The sequence below is a fragment of the Mustela putorius genome, unplaced genomic scaffold (genome assembly GCF_011764305.1).
Source record: "Mustela putorius furo isolate JIRA1106 unplaced genomic scaffold, ASM1176430v1.1 tig00003869_pilon_pilon_pilon, whole genome shotgun sequence".
NCBI lineage: Eukaryota > Metazoa > Chordata > Mammalia > Carnivora > Mustelidae > Mustela > Mustela putorius.
This window is the reverse complement of record NW_025422021.1, coordinates 23,835,876-23,853,146: the sequence shown is the minus strand read 5'-3', so window position 1 is coordinate 23,853,146 and position 17,271 is coordinate 23,835,876. Positions and strand designations below refer to the sequence as shown.

Here is a 17,271-nt window from a genome sequence, read left to right as displayed (position 1 = left end):
CAACAGGCTGCCAGGTGGTGGGGTGTTGAGGGGGTGGGGAATGACTACAGGGTGTGCAAAGTAGTTGGCTATATTTCCTGGGGATATTCTCAAACTCAAGGAAACAGAGTAACTGGTCTCCCTACCAAAACATACTTGGTCTCTGTTATATCTCCCTGCCATATCTTGTTCATTAATAAAGCAGTAATACAGCTATAATCAAATTTAGAACTGTTTTTTTTAACAATATAAATAAATTAAATTAACTGAAATTATTGTGCTATAACTAATTATCATAAAAATGAATAGTCATCATTTTTATGAGCTCAGGATTTCATAAACTATCTTCAAAAAGAATTTCCTAAAATGCATTCCTAATAACATGTATAATGCAATTGCAACTGGAACTTTTGAAAGAACTGGTGCATTTTCTCCTCATTTGGTGATAATAATAATGAATAAAAGCTAAATAAATCAGTTACCATCAGCATTTTCAAGTAAGAAAAAAAGCCAACTTTTCAAAGTTTTGTTTGTGCTTATTCATTTGGAGGCATGTTGTCAAACATTCTATATCTGTGCTATTAAAAAGTTTACAGGATAATGATCTTGAGTTTCTTTAAGATTTTCTCTGAGTATTCAAGGAAAAGTGCCTATATTCAGTATATAGTGCTTCTTAATTTGTAATGTGTATTTAATAAAAATATAAGATTTGGAAAACAGCAAAAGGGATCTTAGATTAAGATCAGACAAATGGAAACTCAATCAGCCAAAGCCCTTCTTTCTCTGAACATTTTACTTCACTGAAATTTTCTTAGGGTGTACTTCTTTTGACTGTAGAGTTAAAACCTTTATGTTCTGAAAACCTTTTCAGAAGTGCCTGTGCACTATTTTGCAGCACCTTAGTCCCTTTAAAGTACATTTATTTATATGGTGAGGTAGATGCTTTTTTATGAAGTGTGTTGGGGTGTGTGTTTAAGAGCCATGATTGTGATGACTTTCTAAAGCTTTCGTTGTAGTGATAATAAATCTGGATGAGAGGCTTGATATGTTTTAATATAAAAGCAGATATTTTGAATTCTATTGTTTGGTATAGAATTTATTTTATAACAAAAATAATAAATTCTTGTCTTTTTTTTTTTTAAAGATTTTATTTATTTATGTGACAGACAGAGATCACAAGTAGGCAGAGAGGCAGACAGAGAGAGGAGGAAGCAGGCCCCCTGCTGAGCAGAGAGCCAGATGTGGGGCTTGATCTCAGGACCCTGGGATCATGACCTGAGCTAAAGGCAGAGGCTTTAACCCACTGAGCCACCCAGGTGCCCCTATTTTTCTTGTCTTAATTACCGAAGTAGATTTTGTAACAGCATGTAAAGTCTAAGAAAGAGTTTATGCTGTTGGAGGAATGTGAACCATTTTTCTAACTCAACAATAGTGTTAGTAAAGGGGAAAAAAGGCAGAAATACTATGGAAAGCACAGGACTAGTGTCGACTGTTTGCCTAAAGAACTTCTTTTTCTTTGATTCATTGGTAACATTCTTTCCTCCTGCAGGCAGAATTAAAGTGTTTGTGTCTAATGCACTCTTTTTTAGTGAGGATTTCTTATTATTGCTATGTAAGTGCAAGTTCCTTTAGTGTCATACGAGGCATGGTATCCACTGAGTTCCTAAAACTGACTTGTGTCTTTATAAGGGATGGACATTTGGGGGAAAGAACGCTTCAGATTTTCACTTATGAGAGACATTTTATTTTATGCCTTTCAGGATTACCTTAAATTACATATATGGTAAACAAAGAAAATCAAAGATAGGATTTTACAACTCTAGGCAGAAATCTATTAACATGTCTAGGATGATAGAGAATATGGATTAAAAGTTTTAAAACGAATTTAAAATAGAAAACAAGTTCACTTGCACAAACTATTTCTTCATGATTTTTAAAAGCTGTTCTATGGAAAGCAAATACAATAGAAATCATTCGATTATGAATTCAACAAAGATCATTTGCATTTAATGAATATGAATCTGTTATTGGCCGAGATGGACTTCATTGATTTCTTGTGATTCTATAATTGAACCTCATGGAAATAAGGGAAAAGGGTCAAATTTGTGACTATACTACCAGTGTGCACTTTAGAATTGGCAGAAAACATAAATACATCATATGGAAGTTGCCTTGGAAACACTATTTTTTTTTAATTGAGTCTTACATAATAAATGAGGACTAGAGCATGTCTTCTTGCATTACTCCAGGGCCCTCCTTCCTCCCTATATGTTTTCACTTCAGACAACTTTGTGAAATAAGGGCTTTAATTGGTTCTGGCCTTGCATACTAAGTTAAACAAAAATTGCACCCCAGAAGGATTCATGTAATAATGTTTGAGACAAGTTTTTTTTTTTTTTTAAATAAACAGAGACTTTTAACTGGCTCACTTTAAATGGTTATTGACCTTCTTTTCTCTCTCTCTGTTTTTCCCTTGTGACTTTGCTTACATTTCTTCATCTCTGATTTGAACCCCTGAAGCCAGCTCCCCCCTTGTCTGTGTCAGCTCCTCCTCTGTCAAGCTTCCAGACTCCTGCCCTCCTTAGAGTCTGCGGAATGGTCCTGAGCCAGCTTCTTTCTCTGTGTGTTCACTCCTAGAATGACTTGACTGACCCAAAGGCTTGTGGAGAAGCGAGGAGGAAGCTTTTCCAAAGTAGTTTCTGACTGGAAGCTATGTGAACCAATAAACATAGCATTTGTCTTCTTCTTCCATTTTCTCTTCGTTTCCTGATTTTGTTTCTCTTTTGTCTGCACTGAAATACTCTCCCTTTCTTAAGATTTTCCCCATCCTTAGGGTTGAGCCCTTCTGGCATGGGGTTTCCCGGGGAGGTTGATTGGAAACAGAATTGCATGGAGGACATTAGGAGACATTAAGAGAAGGAAGGGAAACCTGAAGGGGGTAAATCAGAAGGGAAGAGAAACCATGAGAGACTATGGTCTCCAGGAAACAAACTGAGGGTTTTAGAGGGGAGGGGGTTGGGGGCATGTGTGAGCCCTGTGATGGGTATTGCATGGACAACTGGGTGTTACATGCAAACCATGAAGCATGGAACACATCAAAAACGAATGATGTACCATATGGTGACTAACATGATGTAATAAAAAAAAATTTTTAAAAGTAAATGAAAATGGTTGCAAAGCTAAAAAAAAAAAGAGAGAGAGAGAGAGAGAGAGAGAGAGAAAAGAAAAGAAAAGAAAAATTCCTTAAAGCAGTTGGGTGTGAGAGAGAGGGACAAAGCTGGGGTTTGGATGCGGTGCCCGCAGTGTGTGATTGTATTGCATTGGCTTCCTCATCAGCTACAGTCCAGAGTTTTGGATATCCAGAATCTGAAAATTCATTATATTTCTAACTTGTGTGCTTTCCCTTGGTTCTTTCATCTACTTTGTTTTATCAGAACATTCTTCTTAGTGACTTAAGAAAAACCTTGATTGTTCTTTGATATTCTGTTCGGCATATGTACTTTTTACAACTGTAGGTGGTCACTGTTCCTGTTGTGTTTTTGCTTTTAAAATATGTATAAATATAATATTTTACATTTTATACACACACATTCATTTATTTCCATTGGGATAATCTTTTGTGGATAACCCTTGGGTCTATTTCCTATGCAGTCTTGGCCCAAAACTTTTTTTTTTTTTTTAAATTGTATTTATTTTAGTGGGAAGGATAGCAACCGATAGAGAGAGCGCATAAGGCAGGAGGAGAGGGAGAAGCAGGCTCCCTGCTGAGCAAGGACTGAACCCCAGGACCCTGGGATCAGGACCTGAGCCAAAGGCAGACGTGCTTAACCGACAGAACCACCCAGGTGCCCCGGCCCGAATCTTTTTGGAAAGTGTTTAAAGTAACCAAAAAAGGACAAATCCATCTTCAGTTTATGGATCATGGCTCCTCTCTGTTTCCAGAGAACAGGCTGATGGGCCTGCGATGTTGATTATTTTGTTCATTTGTGTCTGGCAGCTTTCAAAAAGCATGCTTGAGGGCTGACTCTGTTTCTGTAGAGTTCCATACTCCCGTGTGAGACGTTTGTGCATACAGGCACCTCTCTGCTTGGCTGGGGAGAGGGTGCGTTTGCAGGCGAAGTGCTGCTCCTTATCCCCGCTGTGGAGTCAGCCTTGGGGAAAGAGAAGGTAGTACCTGGTGTGCTTTGGTCGTTACTTGGTGTGTCTGAACCAGGATGCACTTTCTTGTAGGGAAGTATACAGATCATGTGATACATCACTGATTGGAATAATAAAGGGTCTGCTTTGTTGAAAAGTCTCTAGTTCAAAGCACCCAGGAATCCTGACTTTTCTAGGTAGAACTGGGCTGCTGGTTGGGAAGGTGCTTTTGTACTCACTTCTTTCATTTCGCTGTGAACTTGCTGCCAAGTTCAGACTTCCTCTGTTGAGGGCCAGCACCCTTGTCTTGTAAGATTCACGCACCCTTCTTCTGTAAGTCACTGAACTTGTGTGCAGGTGGACCTCGAGACCTGGTCTTCTGAGTGGTGTCGTTGTGCTTTCTGTGGGTTTGAAAAAAGTGTCATGCCTCAAAATAGATGAGGAGGTGGTTTTGCACGCACAGCTACAAGGTAGGCGACCGCACAGTCGAAGAATAAGGAGCTTCTTGCTACTTTTGGACCTGCATGTGTTTAGTTAGGTAAAGGGTTTAGAGAAGTAGCACAGGCTATAAGTGGCCAGAAGGGCACGGAAAACCTTTGCATCTTGCTAGGGAACACATGTCCCAAGGAATGTGAGCCTTGTGGTTGAAATCAGTCTTCTAAAAATTATCTTTCAGCTAGATTCCATGCATCCCCCCCTCACCCCTGCACACGTAAATAACAATCGCCTTTCCATACAAGAGACCAGAGGAGAGGAGAGTTTGTCAAAGTGAAGAGACCCAGGGCTCCTTCCACAGAAGAGTGATCCATCCATTCGGATGGGGTTTATTTATGCTTTAATGAAGAGAGCGGCTGTAGGGTAGGGCAGGGAGAGGAGTCTGAGTACTCTATTTGGTAAATGCAGAGGCCAGGAAGCACGCTCTTGTTCTGGAATAACTTTGCGGGGTGGCTGCTGAGAGGCCGCTCAGCCTTTCTCCATGAGTGCTCATTTCTTGTTTTTAAGTCTCAAGTGTGGGTAAAGTTATTCAAATGCATGGTTTAACCTGGAGAGTAGCCTTGCTTTGGAATGGGAGGAGGCAGACATGGTGAGCGCCTGAGGACCATTTGAAATGGGATGTCACTGCTCTAGTCATTCTGTAATGGGAATCCTAAAAGGCAACTAAGAATTCAGTTGTGCCCGGTAAGTTGCAAGGTTAGCCTGAAGCATGGCTCGGCAAACTCCGAGAAGCAGCCAATCCAGTTTTTGTTTGCCAGCAGCAAGCATGGTTTATCAGGTGGCAGTGCTAGGCACAAGGTTCCCCCAACCAGACTTTTAGCTCTGATGACTCTGGTGAGTTTGAGACCATCTTTTAAACGAGTGCTTTCATTTTCTTCAGATAGGTATCTAGATGTGGAATTGCCGGATCTTATGGTAGTTCTAGGTTTTGTTTGGTTTTATTTTAAAGATTTTATTTATTTGACAGAAAGAGAGAGAGAGAGTGCGCATACAAGCAGTGAAGTGAGGGGCAGAGGGAGAAGCAGGCTCCCCGCTGAGCAAGGAGCCTGAAGTGGGACTTGGTCATGATCTGAGCCGAAGGCAGATGCTTAACCGACTGAGCCACCCAAGCATCCTGGTAGTTCTTTGTTTAATTTTTTTCTATGTTTAATTTTTTTGATGAACAGCCGTACTGTATTCTATAGTGGCTACCCCAATTTACATGCCCCCTGAGTGCAGATGGTTTCCTTTTCTCACCTCATCGGCCCTGGTTCTCTCTCTCCCCCTCTCCCTTCCAGCCTGTATGTGTGTGTGCCTGTATGTGCATGGACATCGATATCTAATTGTGGTTTCCATTTGCATTTCCCTGGTGATGAGTGATGGTGAACATCATTTCACGTGCCTCTTGAGCATTTGTATGTCTTCTTTAGAAAAATGTCCGTTCATTCCCTCTCCCCATTTTTTTTTTAACTGAATTGTTTGTTTTGCAACTGAGTTGCATGACTTCTTTATGTGTTTTGGATATTGAACCTTACCAGATGCGTGATTTGCAATATTTTCTCCCATTCTGTTGGTTGCCTTTTCATTTTGCTGATGTTTCCTTTGCTGTGCAGAAGCTTTTTAGTTTGATGTAGTCCCACTTGCTTATTTTTGCTTTTGTTGCCTGCACTTTTGGTGTCAAATCCATAAAAGCATCACAAAGCAATGTCACAGAACTTACCCTGTTTCCTATGTTTTCTTCCAGCAGTGTTATGGTTTCAGGTCTTATATTTAAATTTTTAATCCATTTTGAGTTTATTTTGGAATATGGTATAAGATAATGGTCCTCTTTCTTTCTTCCTTCCTTCTCTCTTCCCTTTTTCCTTTTTTTCTCTCCTCTTCTCTTCTTTCTTTCCCTTTCTTTTCCTCTCTTCTTTTCTCTTTCCTTCTATTTTCCTCTTTTCTCTTTTTTTTTCTTTGCATGTGGCTGTCTAGTTTTCCCAATACCATTTATTGAAGAGACTATTCTCAATGAAAAGACCCTTTCCTCATTGTATATTCTTGGCTTCTTTGTTAAAAACTAATTGACTATATATGCTTGGGTTTATTTCTGGGCTCTCTATTGAACTATACGTCTGTTTTTAGTGCCAATAAGTTTTTAGTGTTAATACCATACTCTTGACTAATAGAGCTTTGAAATACAGTTTGAAATGAGGAACTATGATGTTCTAGCTTTGTTCTTTCTCAGGATTGCTATTCAGGGTCTTTTGTCTGTCAGAGTATTAATAACACTCAATATAGCACAACTAGTTATAATACAGAGTTAAAAGACAGATTTTGATATTTAATTCTCCAAATTGATTGTAAGCACCTCGAGGGCAATCAATAAACTCATGGATATATTTAGTTGAGTACCTTTTTGTTCAGAATTTTTTAGTTGGGCCAGTGTTCCTCTTGCTAGAATTGGAGGACTGGCACTTGTCTGTGCAAATGCAGGAGCCAGTCCTGAGACAATGTATATACAACTGAATTCATGGGCTATTAAATATGGACATCAGGCTATGATAACTAAGCTAATTTGGGGGGCGCCTGGGTGGCTCAGTTGGTTAAGCATCTGACTCTTGGTTTTGGCACAGTCGTGATCTTGGGGCCTGAGATTGAGCCCCTCGTTGGGCTCTGCCCTCAGTGGAGAGTCTGTTCGGGACTCTGTCCTTCTCCCCCTGCCCCTCTCCCTCCTCACACACTCTCTCAAATCAATCAATCAATCAATCAATCAACTGATTATTTAAAAAATAACAAAGCTAATTTTATTTCTGGGTGATTTTTCTACCTCTCATTTCTCACACTTCTAGTTGCAAAAGGTTAAGATTTATCCATTTTTTGTTCTCTTTCTTTACTAATTTCCCTGTTGCACTTCTGCTTAGATGGAAACAATCTTTCTGTAATCATTGTGAAAACTTTTCTCCTTATGATGGAAGTAAGTGGGTATAAATTTTAAATTTCTTTGGTTCAGCAGTAAAACTAAGTTCTTACATTACCATAGATATTTTGTCAGAGGCCTTTTCTTTGCCTTAGGGAAACCCTAATGCCAAGGACTGTACACATTGGGTGAATGTTTGAGAATAGGACTTCTTTTAGGAATAATAGCAAAACATGGTGTGGCCCTTGGGGAGAGGTTGTTATTTTGAGAGCAAAAAGCAGGGCAGAACCAATCAGTGGTTAAGAGTATAGACTAAGCTGTGGTTTTGTCACATACTAGTCAGTGACGTTGGGTAAATCCCATACTCCCTCTGAACCACAACTGCCTCTTTTATGAAATTAGGGTGTTGCGAGGGTGATATGAGCTGATGTATGTAGAATTGAAAGCACAGTCCCTATTACCTAGCAAATACTCAATAAATGTCAACTGTTATCATTATAACATTGATGATGTGATGACGACGACGACGTGCTTTTGTTTTTGAATTACCTGCGAGAGTGATTTATTCATCACAACTAGTAGGTGATCTTACAGATGGATTTGATCTCAATAGAAATAATGATCCCCTAAGCATAGGCTATTTTATGAAATTACTGGGAAAAAGAAACTCTACTGATTATTGTCAATATGATCACTAAGTCTGCAAAATAATACATTAATGCAGTTTTTCACTAGCACTAGTGGCTTGTTGAGAAAACCCATGAAAATATCTTCATTAGTGAGTTTTGGTTTCAGAAATCAAATTGAAGCACTATGATCAGTTGAGCAGGGAACTCAGGGATCTGCACAATTGGAAAAACTATCTCCAGACTGAAGTGGCTGAGTGAACACGTCTGCTGAGACATTTTTCTTGACTGTGTTACATAACATCCCTCAGCTGGCTTTGTTGATGTGTGGTATTCTTTGTGAGGTCATCAATGACAACAATTCAAAAGCAATGATACTGAGTTAAAGTCAATCAGCTACAAAACTTCCAGCAAGGGGACCACCAGGCTGCTGTCTATATGGGGCGGGCACATTCATTGTTTAGGTAAATCGAACTAGGTCTCTATTCTCTGTCCCTCATTGTCAGGGGAACCCCGTTAGCCTGGAGATAGCATGTCATCTCTGGACTGTTAGGGTTTCCATTGTTGTGTGATAGACCTCCTTGTGAACATGTACAAAAGTGTTAGGAATGGCAGTGGTGGGCTATGACAGATGACTGCCTCCCAAGTTGGCTTAGTTGAGGTTTTCCATGTCAGAGCAACCTGGGATGTAAGGGTTTGCGTAGGGTTCACCAAATGATGAATGGAGGCCAGTAGCCATCATATCTACCAATTGTTCTGCATAATTCGGGAGAGCGAATGTTTGATGAAGGTTCTGCAGCAATAGAGAAACATATTTGTGTGAAACATTTTTTTCTGGTGAGACTCTTTTTTTTTTTTAAAGATTTTTATTTATTTGACACACACAGAGAGAAATCACAAGTAGGCAGAGAGGCAGGCAGAGAGAGAGGAGGAAGCAGGCTCCCCACTGAGCAGAGAGCCTGATGTGGGACTCGATCCCAGGATCCTGAGATCATGACCTGAGCCAAAGGCAGAGGATTAACCCACTGAGCCACCCAGGCGCCCTGGTGAGACTCTTAAAAAAAAAAAACAAGTCTTAGAATTTATTAGTTTGTTAGAAGGAGTGAAGTCAGAGGAAAAATAAAATTTTTAGAAACGTCAACTTTTATTTTAGTATATAATTTATAGTATTCCAAAATGAATTTTCTATAGAGTCCCAGTTATCAACTGCACTGAAATTCTTTGATTTAGCGTAGTTATGCTAATTCATCCTGTATAGTTATGCTATTCATCCTTTATGGACCCAAACATTTTAACTGTATCATAATTTACATTAAGATACTATATGCTCTTTTCTTATTCTAGGTTAAAACTGACTTCATATTAAACATTTTCCTGAGTCATGAGATACTTGTAGAGTAAAGGTATGTTGTCCCAACAGGTCTGACCTCCACCCATTCAGGACAATAGGGTAGTGGCTTCCGTGTAAGATCTGGGTGTGCCAGTTGTTATGATGAATAAAAGCCCTAGACAGGTCAAACTGATACTGAACTATAGCAACTCTACATTGGAACTGACTTCTTCTTCTTCTTCTTCTTTTTTTTTTTTTTTTAGGTGATCACACGGTGTTACCTTTTTTTATTTAGCTAAATAAAAGCTGGCAAGAGTTCTTTTGGTGGAATCTTCATTTTTATGTACTTTTTTGTGTGTTATTTTCAAAAAAGTTAAAGGATATTGGAGCATTCAAAAATTTTAAAAAATGTAGTGATTCTAATAGTGGAAATACGCATGCACAGACACACACACACACACACACACACACACGTTTCAAGGTGAAAAGAAAGTCATGAGCTAACACAATGTAAGACTTTATTTTAGAAATACATAGCAAGGGGCACCTGGCTGTCTGAGTCAAGTTAAGCATCTGACTCTTGATTTCCCCTCCGGTAACGACCTCCGGGTTGCACTCTTCACTGGACATGGAACCTGGTTGGGATTCTCTCTCTCCCTCTCCTTCTGCCCCTCCCTTCCTCCCTCCTCCCTTTTTAAAAGATTTTATTTATTTCTTTGGAGAGAGAGAAGGATTCCTCCCAAGTGAGCAGGAAGGAGGGGTGGGGGGCAGATTGGGGAGGAGGGGAAGAAGGAGATGGAGAAGCAGACTCCCCACTAAGCCTGGAGCCCCACATGGGCCTGGATCCCAGGACCCTGGGATTATGACCTGAGATGAAGGGAGACTCTTAACAGATTGAACCACCCAGGTGCCCCCACTCCCTTGCTCTCCCTGAAACAAACAAACAAAACAAGTGCTTGATATGAAGACTTCCCCCTTGAAATTGCAGTGCCATGCCACCCTAGCTAGAAGAAACCTTTTTCTTTTTTTAATTAAGTTCCCTTAATTACAGGAATTATAGCAGTCACTAAGAATTATCTTCTGTCTCTTTGTGAAAGGATCAAGGCATGGTTTCCTTTGACTTTTAGTATGTCAAGTGTAGATGCTTAAGGACAGGAATGCCCAAGTGTTGGCTCTTGGCTCTAGTGAGAGCATCATTGGTGGGGGGAACCCAGGAAGGGAGTTGTGCCACCATCTGAATTAAACCCGCACCAAAGAATCTGAAGTGAACATGAGACTCACTGTCTCCATTAGTGACAGACTTCCACTGTTCTCCTTGTAGAGGGGATTAGCAGTTGAACACGTTTTTGAGTAGAGAGTGCAGTTTTGTGAGTCACACAATACGGTTTCTTTTCATGGCATTCTTGACTTTATCCTGTGTAAGTATCTTCAGTTGCCTTATACCTTGCTTTTCTTTAATTCCTGTCGGAAGGTGACTTTTATGTGGTCAGTTCCCTCATCTCCATTTTTTTATGTGTTGTTTTTGGCCCATGATAATGTCCTTATTTTATGTTTTGCTTTCTAGCTTAACATCTGTTCGGAATCTTGCAGCGTCCCTCTCTACCGTGGGGATTGTTATCTGATAAAAATCCCAATTCACTTCTTTCTGTTTCCTTTTTGTTTTTCTTTGTAGGCTAAGAAATGGCTTTTCAAAAGGCAGTGAAAGGGACTATTCTTGTTGGAGGCGGTGCTCTAGCAAGTGTCCTAGGCCTCTCTCAATTTGCTCATTACAGAAGGAAGCAAGTAAGTATTATGCATGTATTGGTTATACTATGAAACTTATATCTATTAAAGAACTGCATTCGGGGCATGGGTGTGTGTTAATTGTTTTGTTTAGAAATTACTGTCTTGATCTGACAGACACTAATTTAGAATACTCCCTTAATGATTCTTGGCTACTGTGTGTATATAATTTTTTTAAAAAGTGAATTTCTTTATCAGAAAGCATTACATTACTTAGCTTCTATTTTGGCTCTCCGGTTTTAAGAGAGTGCCTCATTTCCGAAGGCCAGGTTTTGTTTATCTAGACCTTCCTTGTCCAATTCATTCAAATGTCTGGATACCTTCTGTGTTCCTGCCAAAAGTTTGTCTTATTAGAAGGCAGGCAGGCCTCTGAGACAGGAAATGGAAAAGGGCCTGACAAAAGACCCAACGTTGACTCTTGGTTTTATTTCTCAAAGGTTTACTTACTCATGTACCATTACTTTATATTGGATCTTTAAAGGGAGAAGGCCATGAAATGAGATTGGTATGAAGTTTCCAAATAATTTAAAGTGCTAAAAATATATATATATATATTGCTCAGTTTATGCCCCCTCCCCCCCCGCTTTGCACTACAACTATGTCAAATGGATGCCAAGAAATTATTTTGGTGAATGCTTTTGTTCTTTTTCAGCTTGAAGTTCTGGCGGCTGCCTCAGTGGTTAGGATTACTAGTCTCCTGTTCTCGCTTCCCCGTGTCTCTAGGGTATTTTTCACTATCAGCTGGGTGGTATATTCCTCACTCAAAGACGGAGGTAAAGGAATTGGGGAAGCTGTTTGCAGTTGGACTCGTTTTGTTCATTGCTGTGAGAGCCTTTATGCCATGGCTGGTCCTGTGCCTGTTTTTTCCTTTGTGCTCTGAGAGTAGAGCCGGCCACATTGCTTGGCGTCCCAGGTTCTGAGTGAGAAATACTACTTTAAAAACTCTTACCGGGAAGAATCAGTTTGGTGGCTTATAGTTAAACAAAACAAAACAAAACGAAACAAAACAAAAAACCGGCTTGTTTTTAGTGCTTCCTCCTAAAGACAGAAGGAATTGAATAGGCTGTGTTAGTCTTTTTGATTCTTACCTATGAGCACATCGCCCTTACGGTTTCCCCAGGTGGATATCTTGCAGGTCCTAATTGATTGACTTGCTCTGAAGCTCATGGTCACTCACGGGTCATGCGGAGTTCTCTGTTCCTTTAAAAATACTGCCTTGGTTGCTTAAAAGTCAGTGTGAAAAGATGCCGCTCCTGCTGTGCGGTTATTTCAGAAGTGCAGTTTGGTTTGAGACGTGGGCTTTAATGGATTAGGTTATTTCTGCCATCTTTACCAGGCAGGGCTATCCCAAATGACACTGGCAACTGCCGGCGCCGAAGGTCACAATATCTAATATGATGAGTTGTTGCTAAATTTGTACACGGTTTATGTCTGTTAACCACAGCAAGCATGTTCTACTTCAGAGTTTATAAGTTAACTTTGTGTTTGGGTTATACTGCTTCATGTGTTTTATTTGTTTGATTTTTCTCTTTTCTTTTTCTTTTTCTTTTTGTTTTTTAAGATTTTATTTATTTGACAGAGATCGCAAGTAGGCTCTGAGAGGCAGGCAGAGAGAGAGAGGAAGGGAAGCAGGCTTCCCGCTGAGCAGAGAGCCCTATGCGGGGCTCCATCCCAGGACCCTGAGATCATGACCTGAGCTGAAGGCAGAGGCTTTAACCCACTGAGCCACCCAGGCTCCCCTCTTTGATTTTTCTTTAATCTCACTCAATAAACAGTTGATACTGTCTCTAATCAATCACATTAAGGGCGAATTTTCGTTAGTAAAATCAAGACAAAACAAGAATCTACTGATTTCTGGGTCATTTTGCATTTTCTCCTTCCTAAGTTAGACATCCTGACTACCCTAATGGCCAAATGAAATGGATACCAGCAGTTTTAAGTCATTTATAATTTTAATCTGACAAGTTCTTTTGAGAAAAATCACCATAGGCATATTCAATCAATGAGTTGCATAAGGCATTCATCCAAACGTGTGCATTCTTTTGTGGTGATTCCTGTCCCCTAAAGCCACTGCCTTGAGCGCATTTTGCGTGGCAGGTTGGGATGTAGCCTTAGGGATTAGCAACAAAGAGAGAAGAGAGATGAGGGGGGAGAGGAGACAACTCTTTTGGGCCATTGACAGGAAATGACCAGAGGCCTCAGCTGTCCTCTCTCAGAAAATATCTGCCAATCAGAGCCATTCTGGGGGACTTTTCAATGGTCAGGAAAATTCTGCCCCCTGATACCGATTATTTGGCTACGTTTTGTAGAAGCTGTGTCTTTAACTGTGACTCGGCATGCTCCATTTTTCCTGCAGAGCCATGCTTAATGTATTGGCTTGTGTCTTTATATTTTTTTCTTCCAGTTTTCTAAGATGATTCTAACTGATGAACTGTCCTCCTTTAAGAAGAAATTGGTGTAGAAAGTCCAAGATGCTGACGTATTAGAAAGCCATCTGTCGAGTTCAAGTTCAGGCACATTTTGCTGGCATTCCTGCCCCTGCAGCTCTGTCTCCCCTGGCTCCTCGCTTGTGCTCCTTTGATATTCTGAGCACAAAGCTTCCTTCCTAAAGTACAGGCAGGGATTGTATTCTAAGTACAACAGCTTGATTCTAGAAGTTGTTCAACAGTTAAAGCACATTTGACAGAAAAGGTAGTGCTACCTGTCAACATTTAGGTGCCAAGTCAGCTCACCTGAAAACTTTTAAATCAATTCTACAGTTAAATTAGCTTATATTTGCAAGGGGGATAATGAAGGAATGCTACTCTGTATCCCTTCATTTAATTAAATAGAAAACACTATGAAATCAAGTAAATACCGTTCACTTACCTTTTACCCAGCTGCTTGAATAAAAGCTATTGTAGGTGAGGAGATAGAGACAACTGCGGAGACCCTAGCATTTCTGGAGACAGGTCAGGCATTAGAGGTAATAGCAATGATTGTTTAGTCTCAAGTCGTAGTGTGGCTTTCCCTCATACAAGCATATTATTAAAATTTGTATTTGTTTTTCAGTGATCGGTAGTGTCCATTGTTGACCCAAGGGGAGCATAGAGATTTTTTTCTTTTAAGATAAATAAATCAGAGTTAGAAGGGATGGACTAAGGAGATGATATTATTACTATTATTATTATTATTATTATTATTATGTTCATTTGGAGCTGGAGCAACCTGAATTTTCCTAATACAGCGAGGAAGCTGATGAAGAGATGAATATTGGCTGACTTTTTTTTGTGTGTGTCCACCTACAGGAAAGGAGGTATGTGGCCACAGAGAGTATCCACTTTCCAGGCTCTTCTCAGTGGCACGTGTAGGGTTTTTTTGAATGGTCTTGGAGAGACTTCCTATTCATTTCATTTTCCTCTTTTTATTGCCTTACCCACAAGTAGGTGATATAAGTGTCCCCAGAGTCTTCTTGATGTTCCTCTCCCTGGATCAGCTACATGCCAAGGCCCAGGCGGCTGAGTAATGGCTCCTGTCATCACAGTGGGTATATACCACTGTCTTAAATCCCACCAGGAATGTGGCGAGCAAACATCACTGTAGTGGTGTGCAGATTTTTGAGAGCAGGTTATTAGTCATTCACTATTTAGTAGAAGGCAATTTAATAATAATTTTACTTGGAAGGGACTTGGAGGGTATCCGGTCTTCCTCTCGGGACAGGATGCTCTTTTAGTGATTCCCTCATATCAAATCAAAGAGACGTGTCACTTCATGAGAGAGTCTCCTTTTATAATTTTGAGTTGATGAGACAACAGAGTGGATGGAGAGGGGAGTTTAAATTAGGAGAGAGGGTCTTGGGTACTTTCAGAGCCAGTGAACCTTCATGAGGAGCGGAAGTGGGGAGTGGTAAAGCCAGGGCTGCATGAGGGGTCCTCAGGTGGGTGGGAAGAATTGGGGCGGCTGCGGGGAATGGGGACAGAAGCAGGATGGGCGTGCAGAGATTGGGCTGAGGGTTACCCCAGGCTTTTGTCCTTCATTATAGACCAAAGGCATTTTTCAAAACTTTTTTTTTTTTTTTTGTAAACTCAACGTTTATGTCATACCTTCCAGGTTTAACTGGAAACACTGGTGTGAGAGTGTGGGCTTCTTTTTAACCCCAGTGGTGTGGTTGATGTAACAAAGATCTATTTAGGTCTGAGGGTGTGCCCTCCCACATAACACATGCTGGGTTTGTTCCTTCCATTACCCACTCTGAAGGTGTAGTGGGTTTTGTGAGCCAACTGGAGGTGAGGACTGAAAACCACTGAGAGCTTTCTCAAAGCCCAGATGTGAAAGTTTTCTTCTTTTTTTTCTGCACCAGACCAAGGTAGGGAATGAGCTTCAGGGTATGGCAATCAAGGTCTCTTTTTAGTTGTGGAGTGATTGTATTAAAATCAGGGAATTCAGAGATTCTCAACTGATCAAATATCCTTTCATTCCTGAGTGATAGAACATACAGGATGAGAGCACCATTTTGGCAAAGATTGCATGCCTCCAACGCTTGGCTTTACTGAAGAGCTAAGAGACTATGGACCCTTTTCTTAAGTTCTCTGGATGTCATTTTCCTATGTCTGTAAAATAGAGAGAATAGTGGTGCTGCTTCCCTCTGAGGAATGCTGAAGAGCAGTAAAGCCTGGAAAAGGTTCTGGAACATAGTGATCTTTCAAAAAGTCTGAGCCTGGAAGAGGTTCTGGAACATAGTGAGCTTTCAAAAAGTCTGAGCTAGTAGTGGATCCCCAGGTGATAAGAAGGTACAATGTGAGTCTAAGGCGCAGAAAAGTTGCTCTTGTCACGGGTGATCCTGGCATTCAGGGTTACTTTGTTAAGACTTGGAGGTCATCAGCACTGCTCTGTCCTTCATCTGAGGTTGTAGGACATTGGCCAGACAACAGGTATACAGATACCTTATGTTCTCTCTTCGCCTTGCTTCCTGATTGGATGAATTGGATGATGAGCCAAGGAGCAGGAGAATAAAGCCAGTTATTAACTTAAACTCTTTTCCTGTTGCTAGTAATAACTTACTTGAAGTTCTGGTTGTTTCTTCTCTTTCTCTACTTGGGTCTTTATGAGTTTTGGCAGACTCGGTTTATATGGCTGATGTGTTTCTAAAAAGTTATGTGAATACAGTATTCTTGATAAATTAATTTTATATAGTAGAATGCTATTTGTTGGATGCTATGATGAAACATCTAGAAAACAAACAATATTTAAAAAGGCGTGCTTCCCCCCCACCCTGGAATTCTCTTGTAGCATTTTAGCTTGAAGTGGAAAGCAGTTAGGCTTATTACTTTCCAGAGTCAGTGAGGTAGTAGTAGTGATTACTGACAGGATGTTCATGCTTTGTAACATAGCCTCTGACTTTGTAAGAGACAGCAATTTATACACCTTGAGTGGCTTACTTAAATATATTTAAGTAAAAAATATTACTTAAAATATTAGAGTTCACTCTGTGTGTGAATTAAGGGAACGTGAGAAAATGATAGTGGTGATGTGTTAGGTGAGTTGAATTACAGGTAAAACTGTATTACCTTTGTTGCTAGTATCATCGAAATTCAGGAAGAAAAATACATATGCTAATAAGAGGCAAAGTGATGCATGAATAATTAAAATCCATAGGAACTTTGAAAACATTGTTCTTTAAAAAAAAAGAGAAAACATTGTTTTAACTCGTAATTTCAGTCTCTTCTCAATGCATTATTTTTAAGAGATTCTAATAAAGCAGAGCTTTTTGACTGATAATACTAATGACTCAAAATACAAAAGAAGATTGGAGGAGTAAGAAATAGAATGGTCAGGTCATAGAATGAAAGTAAGATCTACTTTGGGACTTATTGCAACAGATCCCCAAATGGGCAGATATTTAGCTTCCTGAATGTGTCCGTTACACAGTGTGGAGGAGATTCGATGAGCCTGTTAATGTGCTCAGGTCATGCATGTTTTCAGAACTCCACTTCCTTCATAAGGTAAGGTTAATGTCACTGACTCCCAGGCTTTTTCCTGATGCCAAGCACCAAGTCAATACATAC

The 17,271-nt window shown here is 40.1% G+C and overlaps 1 protein-coding gene across 4 annotated transcripts in view; it reads left to right on the top strand.

Annotated features, from left to right (window-relative positions):
* GPD2 (glycerol-3-phosphate dehydrogenase 2) overlaps window positions 1–17,271 on the top strand; it is a 141,846-nt gene that overhangs the window by 28,806 nt on the left and 95,769 nt on the right. For 2 of the 4 annotated variants that reach the window (XM_045066928.1, XM_004743888.3), the window contains exons 1-2: window positions 8,484–8,579; window positions 11,118–11,227. In XM_045066928.1, the coding sequence (XP_044922863.1) occupies window positions 11,126–11,227 (102 nt within the window). In that variant the 5' untranslated portion in view covers window positions 8,484–8,579; window positions 11,118–11,125. Of the gene's footprint in view, window positions 1–8,483; window positions 8,580–11,117; window positions 11,228–17,271 lie in introns of those variants that run through there. The other 2 variants (XM_004743887.3, XM_004743886.3) reach the window with 1 other exon arrangement.